This window comes from Numenius arquata, chromosome 25, assembly GCF_964106895.1.
Source record: "Numenius arquata chromosome 25, bNumArq3.hap1.1, whole genome shotgun sequence".
Taxonomy (NCBI): Eukaryota; Metazoa; Chordata; class Aves; order Charadriiformes; family Scolopacidae; genus Numenius; species Numenius arquata.
In genome coordinates this window covers 4169162-4182380 of record NC_133600.1, presented here as the reverse complement: position 1 = coordinate 4182380, position 13219 = coordinate 4169162, and the positions used below count along the sequence as shown (strand labels likewise).

The window sequence follows — 13219 nt, the reverse complement described above, 5'->3', positions numbered from 1 at the left end:
TAACAATAGAGGTAATAAATAAAGATTTTTACAAGGGTGATCCTAGAAGGAAGGTGGGAGGGATCACAGAATAAAGGCTCTGCTTTGTGAAGCACTGTAGCTGTGCAGGAAAGAGGGACCAATATGACTGTACAAAAGCCCATTATTCCCACCTATAAGTGGGAAGAGCTGGGAATCCTGTCAGTTGGATCCTCCCTGATGGCTCAGGGCAGTAATCAACTGTTGACACTGTCTTACCACTGTAGTACCTTATAATAGCACATCTCGTGTTCCTGCTGACAGAACTCCAAGTCCCAGAGACATTGCAGGGAATCTTCAGATCCACTGAGCGCCCACTGCTCTCCGTGGCTGCTTTCCAAACAGGAGATCTGGCTTCTGTGACCTTCCAAAGGAAACACTCGGGCCCGAGGGCAGTCATAAAGGAATAAGTCCCCGCTGGTCATGCCGTAGAGGACTCTGTAATCTGCGAGGACGACCACCCTGGAAATCAGAGCACCGGGGATCTGCGTTTTAAAGGTGTAGGTGGGCCTGTTGATCACTGGGCATGGATCTGCAGGGATAATATCCAGCACAAGGACTAAATCATCGTATGCTATGGCGAGCTGCTTTTCCTGCTTGTCGATTGCTATGTCGTTGACTGGTTTCTGTGACTCTGGAGGTGGGATGCATGCTACGTCCTGCCTGGAGTTCAGAGGAAAGACAAGGACTGTTCCAGATATAAGCCCTGTGAAAAGGAGCTGGTTTTGCTCGGCTATTTCCAGGCATCGCACTCGGGCAGAGGTGTCCAGTGTGTCACACACGTCACCTGTAAAACAGAAGGAAATGAGGATTGTTCTTACTCTGACTGCGTGTGAATGTCATCCCTCAGATGGGGCTCATGATTGGCTTCTTTATTTGTGAAATAATTTGCATATTATTTGTATCTCCAATTTTTCCGTGTCATAATAATAAGCTGTTCTAGACACACCTTTGGAAAGGAGATTAAAAAGCTCTCCAAGCCTGAAACAAATTTTCCTAAATCTCATGCTTAGAAAAAGCAGAAAGGAGCAGCCGATGCTTGGCGCATGCTCAGAAAGCTAACCCTTCCTCTGCTGCCTCCGTGAGCTGCTTTGTTTCTCTCCTACCCCACATGCAGGCTTAATTTAATGCAGTGTTTCTGAGCTGCAGTTCACCTTCTGTGGCGTTCCAGATGATGACTTTATGTGTGTCTTCAGGCTGGGTAAAATAGACATAGTTCCCCCCGTGGGACAGTGCAGTGCAGCCGGGATTTGGGGCAGGCGCCGGGGTTTTCTGCTGGTGGTTATAAATGAGGTTCCAGACTCTTAGGGACGGTGTGCTGTGGGAGGCAGACACCAAAGTGCAGTCGTGCAGGGCTAAGAGCGTTACTGGTGCTCCCGTGCCATCCAGTATGTCAGTCAGCAACCCCTGCTCTGCTAAACTCCACACCTGGGAAAAATTGAGGGGGGAGGTCATCAGTGCCTGAGCTACTTTTTCCTTAGTCCTATTAAGAGGTAAAACAATATACCTTCACTAACTTGTAACGTAAGTGGAAAGTCAAAGGATAACATCCTAATGTTAGAAGGCAAAACATTGAGTAACTGCTGGTACCAACTTACTCTAAAGCAAATGTTTGAAGCCCCTGGAGCCACCCAGCCCACTTTTTTTTTTTGCTTCCTTTGCTCTGAAAGATGCTTAATTGGATTCTGCATGTTTTGGACTGCGCTGGCTGTTTACCTCTTTCTTTGGCAAGAGATGATGCGCCAGATGTTGTGTATTCCATCTGGCTCCTGCTCACAGATGGGTAACAAGGCAGCTTTTAGGAGTTCAAATTTAAAACATTTCAGAAATGCAATTGTATTTCAGGCCTGGGGCATACACTGGCTTGAGGCCGGCCTTCTGAATTGATAAAGTGCTCTCCTTTCAGTGTCAAAAATAAGAGAACAGGGGGGCTTGAAGCAATACAAAGAAGGGTCAATGGTCATCTTTTTACAAGTGTGGCAGTACTAGAAACATCCTCTGAACTGCAAATCCAACCCCCAAACGTGTTGCTGGGGATCAAAACAACCTCCATGTTCTCTAAGCTGGATTTGTAAGAGATGCTTCTGATTGGGAAGCTGCCCATCTTTCCTTCCTACCTGGATAGATGCAGCCTGAGAAGCAGTAACAACAATGTTGTTGCCAGCAGAGATCGCAGCCGTTTGAACCGTTCCGTCGTGTTCCAAATCTGCCGTGAGGAACCTGTGGAATCCCGCTGGGTCTGCCCGGTACACTCGCACATATTCCTTGAAGCCTAAGACAATAAAATGTTAGTTACTGATTTACTGAGCAGAGGAAGTCTCTAATCCCCTTCAACACCACGTCCATACGATTTAATTCCTATATTTAAAGGCAAGCCCAAAAGGCAGCTTAGAAACCCTAAAAAATAATCATGCCAACTTAAGTCCTTTTCACTACTTGAGAAAGGGCTCCTGGTACACAGACAGTGTTCTGACTCTTCCCAAAGAGAATTTCACCCAATCTTTGTTACCCTCTTAAGCACAACAGTTAAATAAGGCTGGGCTAATGGGAAATGCCACATGCTGGCCCCTTTTAAAGCACATGTGACAAATTGCATTATTTGGCACGTGAGAGAGCAGCTACTACCAACGCTTTCCGAAGGAATGGGTGCTATTGAACCTGCAGCAAGAATGGACTCGTCTTCTGATGCCACCACAAAGCAAACCCTTCCAGGAAGCTTCTCTAGCAGCCTGTTTCCATCAGAAGAGATCTGCACAAAAATAAGACAGGAGTAAGACGTGAAGCTGGATAGCTGAGCTGCCTCTCGCGAAGGACAGAGGAGAGATTAGCACTGAAACTTCATTTGGCCACACGGTATTGGGCAGGGCTATAAGATGCAGAAGGATAGAAAGCGTTACGCTTGTGTGTTTGGGAACTAGAATATGGAAGTCTGAGGAGGATGCGCTATTCAGAATGCAGGAGGGCTTGTTGGTTACCAGATCTGTTGTCTGGCCTCTGAAATATTGTAAGAAAATATAAGAAATATAAGAAAGTTGAACAGATAGACGTGTACCATGGATAGAGATCCCCCACTAAATCCCACTATCATCTTCCCTTGCTTCTGGATCAGAACGCTGGATGTTGGTGTTTCTTCCCATAGCCCTGGCAGCTGATGTTTGGATCTCAGCTCGCCGGTGTTGCTGTTCCACAGGCTCAGCGTTCCTCCTTCAGACACGGTCATAATCACCAGCCGTGGGCTGAAAACTGCGGAACACATCCACGCGGCTGATGCCTCTCCAGAAATCTGGAAGACGAGTTCTGCTGTCTCCAGGTGCCAAGCATTGACCTGGGAAAGAGGTGGCAAACGAGATCGGAGTAGCAAGGACTCAGTTAGCTTTTCTGTCCTACAGCCTTTGTGATTGTGGCTGTAACTTCTAAAGTTCTTTAGAGGTGTTCTTTTGGCACACTTTAAGTCAAAGACTGGCCATACCTTTGTGTCTGAGAAAGAATATACAATCATGTGCCCCTCATCCACATGGAGGTGATGCGAGGGCTGTTCTTCAATACGTGTATCTTGGATAATGAACCTTGTTCTGCCAGAAATCAAATTCCAGATGCGCAGACTGTGATCCATGGCAGCAGAAACAGCACAGGTTCCTTTTCCAAACACTTTCACGCACCTCACCTCAGCTATAAGATGAGGATTTGCAAAATGAGGGATTCTCGATGCTTTTAGCAACGGGGAGACCGCTGGCAGCTACGAAGTGTGTGTGTGCCTGCAGCTCAAGGATCATCAAGCTGTCAGGGCTCTTTTCAGATATGAAAAAAGCTTTCCAGTGATACAATGGGGAGAGGGCTCACCAGAGTGCCCAGGGAGGGCGTGCAGCATCTCAAAAACTTCCATATTCCAGACAAGCATCGAGCCATCCTGGGAACCTGCCACCAGCAGCCGGTGATCAGAGCTAAGTGCCATCGCTGTGACGCCTGCCGTGAGAGACAAAGAGGAGAGGCTGTTCTTGATACCACAGACAGAAAACAGGCATTCTGAGATTGTTAATATGTGGTGTTTCCCCCTCCTGGAATCCCCCCCCCGTACTATCTGAACCCTGTAGTCTGTGCCAAGAGCAAGATTAGGTTCCCTCAGACATATCTAGGTCAGTGTGTGCTTTTGTTGTCCTGACGACAAAATGACCCACTTTATCCTCATTTGTTGAAGCCGTTGCGAATGGGACTGGTGCATGACTGAGCACAAAGGCAAATGGACCTTGATCCTGCCTTTGTGTAAGCTCATGGGCTAAACCGTCTTTCGGCAGAAACAGATGTTCTCTCCTCCTTGCCCTGTTTGTTTATTATATTTCTTGGATCTCGCTCAGAAGAGATGAATGATTTGATGTATTCTTGGGCTGTATCCGGCCCCAGGGCGGATCCTACCTTTGAGGAAGCCGGTGAGCGTGGTGCGGAGGGGCCCACCAGGTGGCTGGAGAAATCCGCAGCGTGGAATGAGAACGGGATAGGGACAGGCGCTGCACCAGCTCAGACACTGCTGGCACAGCTCCCCGATTACCTCCGGGTAAGAGGGCACCAAAAAAAGAAGCCTGGCCAACATTTCTGTGTATATTATACTCATTCCTAGGAGGGCAAAGACAAAAAAGCATTTTAGAACATGGCTGTGGTGGGCCTGTGAGAGCTACCATAGTTGTATTTTATGTGATGTACAGTATATAAAATAATCTGGCTTTATCCAGCTAGGAATTTGAATAATATAGGGAAAGATACGGCTAAAACCAGGGGCAAATGTAATGGTGTGGCAGGATTTTCCCCTGCAGGAGGAGTGGGTGTTCTGAGGAGAAGACAGAGGAGCAGCACTGTGTGCCCTCCCATCTAGTAGCTTTAAAGCTGCAGGAGGATCCAGGTCGCTAACGTTACTAACCGTGGGGCAACAGGCACTTTGGCCGTGGGGAACTGCTCTAATCAAATCGACAAAATGTCTGTTGGCAAAGAAGAAACCTCGGCTTCCCATCCCAGAGTGAGGCACTTATGAGTCTTTTGATGGATCCCAGAACAGAGAATTTTGTCACTGGTCGCAATTCCTCAGAAAAATACTTTTACTTGGAAAGGAAAAAAGTCCGATTCTTTCCTCTGGTAAACATTTGTGTCACGTTCTGTCACTCTGACATGGCTGGTACCTTCAGGGCTGCGTACGCCACCGACTGCGGGCTTCGAAAGGAGAAGTGTCTCCTGCACAAGGCGTAGTTCTGGGCAACGGATGCGTTCAGTGCACATGGCAAAGTCATCAACAACGCTCTCTATTCCACAGGCAATTATTTTACAGCTGATCCAGTTCATATTCCCTGCAGAAAGACATACTATTAGAGCAGAGACCATCAGCCCTGGGAATACACAGTGAGCCTGAAAAGAGTGAGGTAAAAATGCTTTTTTGGGGCAGAAGGGGATAGGAAGATTAACAGCCACTAGCAGTGGAACTAGGAGTCATTTGCTGAGGAAGTGGAGGGTTCCTATTGTCACAGTTCCTTCTTTAGCCTCTTAAATGATTTTTTTTCTAATTTATTAAGTTTTTAATACGTTTTCTTCTCAGCATTTGGAGGATCTAGATAATTTCAGCTACTGAAGGCGTGTGGTGATAATTCTAGGGTATCAGTTTGTACAAGTTAGCTTATTTCTCTTGTTCAAGCTTCCTCCTCGCGGCGGTTATTGATGCTGTGCAGAAAGGCTGTGATTCTCCCCTGTGGCTGTAGGCACAAAGCCTACCTCTGCAGGGCACCACTACCCAGTCCTTACCCAGCACATCCCGTTTTAGCTCCTCAATTCGTCCAGCATTAAGTAAATGAAATGGCAATTCGCTCAACTTCCTCAGATTTGCAACGGTGTCAGAGAACCAGAGGGGCTGAGGGGCTACCTAGGAGTAACCAGAACAGTGGGTTTGAGACACGGCTTGTGGATGAATCTCTTTGCTTTCACAGCTTCAGTGCTAGATGCTATCTCATGGTGTGCCAGACAGCACTTCCAGGACTTTCATTGTTTTTCTGTTCGTAGGAAATGTTTTTCATGGGTCTAAATTTCTCTTGGTAGAACCTAAGGCAGGCTGCCTTTCTGCAGGTGGGAATAATAAATTACTTCCTTCCTTTTTACAGTAGCCTTTTACATATATGGAGACTATGACAAAGCTTGTAAATGACTGTATATCTCCTTGGTTGGAGATACCTGTTTAAAATAGATAGATGTATATATCTTTGTCATTATTGAAAGCACTGAATAGGGTCAATTACTATTATTTTCATTGTCTTCTGATTTCAGAGCCTGTGCAGCAAACTGGAGACACAGAGCCCTGGTCCAGAGCTTACAGGTATGGAAATGCCTTCTGATACTCATCACCTTCCTGTCGGCATTCAAAGTCCTGCTAAGGTGTGGCAACGTAAGAGGTTTCTTCATCCCCCAGCTCCAAGTCCCCTTGAAGAAATCTGCCAGGAGAAAATGCCTCTTGATTTGGTCTTGTTTTGATAGATAACGATTCTGCACCGTTTCGACGAATTGCCTGGGAAGGGAAAAATTAATAGATGTGCTGGAACAGGGAGGTGGAGCTGGGTGTTTTCGAGAGTCTCAGCGCTGACAGAGTTTAAGAATGGAGAGGAGTCAAAAGCCCTGGATGGGAACATCCCATACTCAGAGATTTAGCTTCTCATTCTCTGCCCTCTAAGAATACCTGTGAGCAAAGCAGAGAAGGGTGAAGCCGTCTGCCTTCCGTTCTGCCAGGCACTCGCCCATCTCGCTGCGTAGCCGTGCCCAGTGGAGAGGAGGAAGGCGCAGGATAGTTTTACTTGAAGGAAGGTGGCAGTGGTGAATCTCTGAGAGAGCTTCATCGTCAAGGGATAAAATGTCCTTCAGCTCCATGTCTGACAGCCCGTTTCTGCAAGTGAAGTGTGATATACGAAAGGAAATTATCTATCCTCTTTCTTACCGTTTACTGATATGTGTAGTGGGAGGGTGAGTGGTTTCTCTGGTAGTTCAAAAAGTACTAGTCACCAAAAATCACAAGCTCACAAGCACACGTGGCAGTCTCAGCTGAGAGCTTAGACACCGGATAAGCCACAGAGATTGATTTCCAAGTAATCCCAGAACATCTCCCTTCAAGACAATATTTGAAGTAGGCTGCCAGGTATGAGAGGAATGTTGTGCTTGCTAAATATACGTATGAGCACATTCACAGGCTCAAAGAACTGAGAGCTTTGACTGTTTTTGGCTGTGTTAAGACAGAGATTCCCTATGAAGAGCAGGAATTATGGGCTGTTCCGTTAGAGATTCAGCAGTACTCACCGCGAGGAAGCAATATAGCCGAGCACGTGAGCCACAAGGACTGTGCCGTGGGACTTTTCCAGTCTCTCACACAGACGGTGCATGGCGTCCTGGGCTGTGCTGGCAACCACTAGCTCTGAAGGTGAAGTGTAAGACGCCCATTTTCTGGCCTCGTGGAAGGCTAGCTGGAAGAGCAGGGCTTGCCCGCCATCAGGGAAGCTCTGATGGAAATAAGCCCATTGAGCTGGGCTTAGCCGTCGTCTGTCTGACGTTAAGAGCGTCTCTAGCATCTCCTCACCCTCCTCACTGGTTAAGGGTCCTACTTCAAAGTACGCTTTGGCCTCAGGCACAGCGTATTGGAGAGCTCTGAGAGTATCAGGCTCTGCTGTGGAGATGGAAATGACTATGTGAACCCTTGGAGGGCAATCTGGAGGGAGCCAGTGGAATGTGTGAGCACCATCACCAGGAAGCAATCTCTCCACAGAGTCCAGGAACACCACCAGGGTGTGTGTGCCACGACGGGAGACCGTGAGAAGGAGTTTACCGAGGAACAAGACCAAATCACTGCAAGCTTGTTTGGTTTGGGTTGGAGGTGGTGGCAAATCAAATGCTAAACACACTTGGAGACAAATGTCCCTCAGCAGGCTGTGAATGGCAGAACTGAGCTGGGATGTCCCCAGCAAACGAATCACAACCACACTGTCTTCCCCTAGAACAGCTTGTACCTGCTCAGATAGTTTGCACATCACAGCTGTTTTGCCACAGCCTGGTGGCCCGTAAAGGATGAGGGTTGTGTGGGTTTTATCATTGTTCTGTATAATACAGTGGAAAATGTTATCCAATAAATTCTGTCTCCCACAGAAAAACCGACAGTTCTTCAGGCACAGAGCTGCATGGTGGACCAGCTCCTGCAGCAGTCGCCCTGGCTCCTCACGGGTCTGTCCTCGGTATCGAAGATTCTCTAAAACCTGGTGATTAATGACAGCAATGAACTGCTCACAAAGTTGTTTCAGGTATTTATTATTCTCCTTGCGCTGAGGGTTCCCGGAGTCTTTACTGCATGGCAGAGTGTGTACTTTGAGGTGTTCGGGATAACGGCTTGCAATTTTTCCTTTAAGGTTGTTGAGCAGCTGTTTTGCTTCACTGTCCAGATTGTCCTCTTTTTCTAACAGCTCACTGGTTGCCCCTTGCCCAGTTTGTCTGTTGGAATCCTCAACCTCTCTGAGGAATATGAAAGCCCCCGGGTTGCTCTGCTGGGTGTTGAGGAGACCGTGTTCGATCTCCCATTCAATTGCTACCAAAAAATAAAAAAGGGGAGATGTGAGCGTTTGGTTTCAGAAGAGAACACGGGAAAAGCCATCCATCAACATTAATGTGACATCCCTTGGTCCTTCTGTATTTCGCATGATGCTGGCAGGTTGGCATCCCCCGTGTCCTCTGAGCTGGGCATGCTCTTGGAAGTGGTCAGGGGGATTGGGGGGGAAAGGAAAAACATTTCTACCTGGTGTATCACTGTTTGCAAGTTAGCACCACCCTCCCTCCTCAGCATTCGGGATATGGCAGGTACTTACTTTCCTTCCCTGCATCTTCCCTGTTGTCTACAGTCTGATGTCCTGAAACAAAGGGCTTTCCTCCCTGACGGCTCTGGTTAGAAGGAGGTTACAGCCCTGCCAGAACACACCTGGTTTGTGGTAGCGGTGCCTCTGCTCTGGGCCCATTAGCCCACACCTCTCTGCCTTCAGGGCGGCCACACGCAGCGCCGAGGCCAGGCGTCCCTCCAGGTGACACCAGGCCTGCCTGTCGGCCGGCTGCAGCACATAGCACGTGGGCAACGCGTTCTCATCACGCTGGTACCACCGTGTCAGGAGCTGGGCAGAGTCCCCAGGCAGCTGCAGAATTAGAGCCTCAAATTCCTTCTCCGCAATGAGCCGAGGCACAGGCTGGTGGCCACAGTGGTCCCCCAGGAGTCCCTGAAACGGGCAAAAAAAGGTCTGGTGTTCAGGCACTGCTTTTGCGGTGACAGCTGGGACGTGGACTGGCTGCTTGCCTCGGGATTGCCAGGGAGGGCTGCTCCGAAAACCTGCTGGTAGCCACGGCGCCCTGGTGGCTTCCATGTCAGATGGGGACAGCCGGGCAGAGTCCCAGCCTGCCCCGTGGTCGGGGAGAAGCAGCTTTACAGCAGCTGCTCCTAAGGGGCGAGGAGGGTGATGGGGGGAGGCAGAGGAAGCACAGGGCGGAGTTGGTTTGGGGTCTTTCACCAACGGTGCTGTAGGATTAGCTTTAGGGTGAAAAATAAAGGAAACAGGACTGAGCCTGGGGACTTGTTAATAGGGCTGAAGGCTGGGCTGGGGAAGAGGGGGATCCTGAAAGGGGTCGGCGCCCAGTATCCAGTATCCAGTCTGGAAACAGCCGGAATGAGCTCAGAGCGCAAACCCACAGCATAATCCTTGAGCAGGGCCCTTCTGGGGTGCTTAAAGCAAAGAGGGAATTGTCAAAACTTTGTGGCTGGCTCTGCTGAGATTCCTAGGTACGCGCTGAGAACCAGTCTGGGGAAGACATTGCCTGAGTGCCTCCTGGTGCCATTTGCATATGCAAATGATGCTGATAGCAGAGGTGTGAGCTGGAGCGGGAACGCTGTGATGAGGCTCTCATGGTCTCTGCCTCTCCGTTGCTGCCTCTGGGGAAAGTGTCTCAGGGGAAATCAGACACAACTTACACAAATACTTAATTGCTTATTTATTTACTTGTGGCTTCAAATGTGCCCCCTGGGACTGTGTATTTATTCTCTTTGTTCAGCAAAACTTTCTCCCTTTCTAAAACCAAAACAGCCTGTGGAAGACACCTGGCACTTCTGCAGGTGTCAGCCTCCTCTCCCCTTAAAGTTCTGGCTGTGGGGTTCTGTTCGGGGCTGTCACCAAAGCTCTCCAAGGAAGCCAAGGTCAGCTGCTGCCATGGGAGCTTTCAATGGTTAGAAGGAGCGATCGGAGGGGTTTGAGTAGGGCAGAGCGTGGAAAAGGTATCACCTTGCAGCGTGACACCCTGCCATAGGGACCAAGTACACACCACGGCGCTGGCACTTACGATGAAGGTGGGACCAGCTGACAGCTTCTGACAGGCTTCGATTTCCTCCAGAGAGAGTTGTGTGTTTCTGGGATCAGAGTCTACAAGCTCAGAAATACCCCATCTCAAGTCAATTACCTGCACAGAAATATTTTTAATATTCTTAGACTAGTCAATATTATCATTAGAACAGTGAAATGGGAAAATTAAGTCATTCTATCACGTTTAATTTTTAAATCAGCCTGGACACTAGTGGTATGCAACTTTAATTACTGGAACTCTGCAAGAGACACCGAGATATTCCACATCGCTCGGTAGAGATTTCTCCTTTGAAAGACTTGGGGATTTGGACCATGGATGACCAAGTAAACAACTTAGTTATTCAGGACAAGGAACCTCAGGACTGTAGGTTATTTGCTGCAACATTTCAAGCCTATTGTCTATCATGGAAGATAAGGATCCCCTGCATTTCAAGATGCTAGAAGTTCTGTGCTAATTAGTATAATTAGGACTAGTTCAACTACCCCTGTAGTATACTCAGTGGAATTAACACGTGGAACTTTTTTTCGAATTGAATATAGAAACACAGGGATGATGTAAACCCTCGTGTCCAGGTGCTTGAAGATGGTCGGCCACCTAAATCTTCATGGAAATCCATACGATCAAGCACAGAACTATACTTAATACAAAAGTTCTAGGAAGTCAGTACAGCAGTATTTGACTTCTAAGAGGCTTCTAAGGAGATGGAAAACCTCTGAGCATTTGGGGGTTTTTCCTCCATCACACATATTTTGGTGGAGGCCAGGACAGGATAGAGAGAAGTCATTTACCTCAAGCATGAGGCCGTGCTTCTGGCAGGCGGCCTGCGCCTCTGGGTACGCTTTCTCCAGGAGGATCTCTCTCTCCGTAGCCATGTCTGCATGGAAGGAATCGTGCAGTGGGTGTTGCTATCATCTAATCTATGCCCAGTTTCATATAGATGGCGTTGTGGTTATGTCTTGGAAAACTGTGGTTTCCAGATGTCTGCGAGGCTTGTGCCCGTTACCAGTGCGAGTGCATTTTCAAGGTTACGTATGGCTACTCACACCGTGGTTTTATTTGTTAATATGGAAACTCCGGGTCTGGAAATTTTGGATTGCATAGTTACGGAATACAATACAGCAGCATTGATCCAGAAAAATGTATTTCTTACATCTTGCTGCGGCAAATCCTCCGTCCTATTTTAAGACCACTCAGCCACTGTGTTGGCCGCCTCGGGGGTGATAAATAGCCACAATAAAAGGCGATTCTACCCACGGGGAATCTTTTCATACAGAGTCAAGTCTGTGAAATTTTTATGGCCGCTTCCCCTGCTGTGCTTTTTACAAGAGAGATTACCACTTTCTAGAAAAATCTTTGTGACGCCTGTTAAGTGACATATTCGCTGAATGAAATCAAACAACAAAGCAGGTAGATTTAAGATAAATTGGGAAGACGAACCAAGCAGGAGAAGAGGTAACTGAAACATGCACACGAACACGAGCACGAGTGCTGGCTCCCAGCGCCCACACGCACACACCCTCTCCTGCTCACTGCTCTTATTTTCATGGATACTTTTCACACCGGCAAAATTAAAAGACGCGGAGAATATAAAGGACATTTTTCTCCTTACATATGTTCTATCATATGAGATTATAATTTCTTCAGAATTGGAATATTCTCTCCCCCAAATTTTGCAAACATTCATGGCACATAATCATGTGATGAAGTAATACAAGAGGGAAGGCTAAAATTAGGCCAGGGAATGGCTGTATCTGCAGCTTTCCTTGGGACTGTTCTAAGTGAAAAGTGATCACTAATGAAGTCTGGGCCAGCGTCAGATGAGGAAAGGGCTCCCTTGGGTCGGGAATTATCATGTCTGCTCTGCTGTCCAACGGGGAGCAAGAGCTCACAGCGAAATACCCCTGGAATAATTCATTAGCTCTCACCGAGGCTGCAGTAGTTACAGGAAATCCTTGTGTCCCTTTACTCTCCAGCCCCCAGGAATTCCAAACCTTACAGTGAGGGAGTGGGTTTGACTTAGAACCCTGTGTCTTGGTGAAAATCCAATCACATGTCACATCCTTCATCCCCAAACTGTTCCTGAAAATACACGAGGGCTACCAGCACTCGGAAGGGTGGTGTGGGTGAAATCTTAACAGCAGCTGTGCCCTTCTACACCCACTAATTTCAGATTCTCTGCAGTTCTCACACGTTCCTTCCAGAAACCGCAACGGCAACCGTTTCTGTAAACACTGACCCATCTGCTCAGGCTGGAAACACCTCGCTCTCCAAACAGCGCATCATCGCCGTACCTCCCACCGCGGGACACGCTGCAGTATTGCCTTTCTTTGGAAGGCATTTTTTGAGGAAGTAAGAGCCTCTCTAAGCCTATGGAGTTTTTATTTGTATTTGAAAATGGAGGCAGAGGGAATGATTTTCAGCAGAAGGGGAAACTGAGTTTTGTGATTCCTGAAAATCTGAGTCACTGCCGCCCACTGCCAGTTCCCTCTTCAGGAGCTCAGTCTGGCAACTGTGTCCCGGTAGGCAGAGGAAGTGGGAAATACTTGGATATTCTCCAAGAAGAGAAGTTCTGCACAAATATTTCTTGCTGTTACCGTGGCAGATGGGAATCGAACGTGTGTTGCCCCGGGGTTTTGAGCAAAGCCCGCAGAGTTTGCTGCCCTGTGTGCGGACGGGCGTTGAGCTGCACCGAGCCTGGGGTGAATTTGGCTTCACCGCAAACGCCATTAGTTCCTGAACTAATGTGGAATTCTGCCACCTCCGACACATTCTAAGTGCAAATTGGGTGTGACAGAATAAAGCCTTATAT

The 13219-nt window shown here is 47.9% G+C and overlaps 1 protein-coding gene across 1 annotated transcript; it reads right to left on the bottom strand.

Annotated features, from left to right (window-relative positions):
• Nucleotides 1-233: 233 nt before the first annotated feature.
• On the bottom strand, nucleotides 234-11282 carry NWD1 (NACHT and WD repeat domain containing 1). The gene is made up of 16 exons (XM_074164023.1): nucleotides 11199-11282; nucleotides 10390-10506; nucleotides 8990-9278; nucleotides 7330-8602; nucleotides 6719-6922; nucleotides 6391-6550; nucleotides 5797-5914; nucleotides 5196-5348; nucleotides 4429-4626; nucleotides 3859-3981; nucleotides 3488-3687; nucleotides 3071-3343; nucleotides 2677-2767; nucleotides 2136-2290; nucleotides 1173-1446; nucleotides 234-805 (listed from the first exon to the last, which is right to left on the bottom strand). Exons 1-16 carry the CDS (start codon nucleotides 11280-11282, stop codon nucleotides 234-236), a joined length of 4284 nt encoding a protein of 1427 aa, XP_074020124.1.
• Nucleotides 11283-13219: the final 1937 nt, after the last annotated feature.

Coding starts and splice junctions, on each gene's coding strand:
- NWD1 (XM_074164023.1), bottom strand. CDS start 11,282: ATGGCTACGGAGAGAGAGATCCTCCTGGAGAAAGCGTACCCAGAGGCG. Junction 9,279..10,389: donor CAGCTGGTCCCACCTTCATC/GTAAGTGCCAGC, acceptor TGCCCGTTTCAG/GGACTCCTGGGGGACCACTG. Junction 4,627..5,195: donor GCCCGCAGTCGGTGGCGTAC/GCAGCCCTGAAG, acceptor TTGCCCTCCTAG/GAATGAGTATAATATACACA.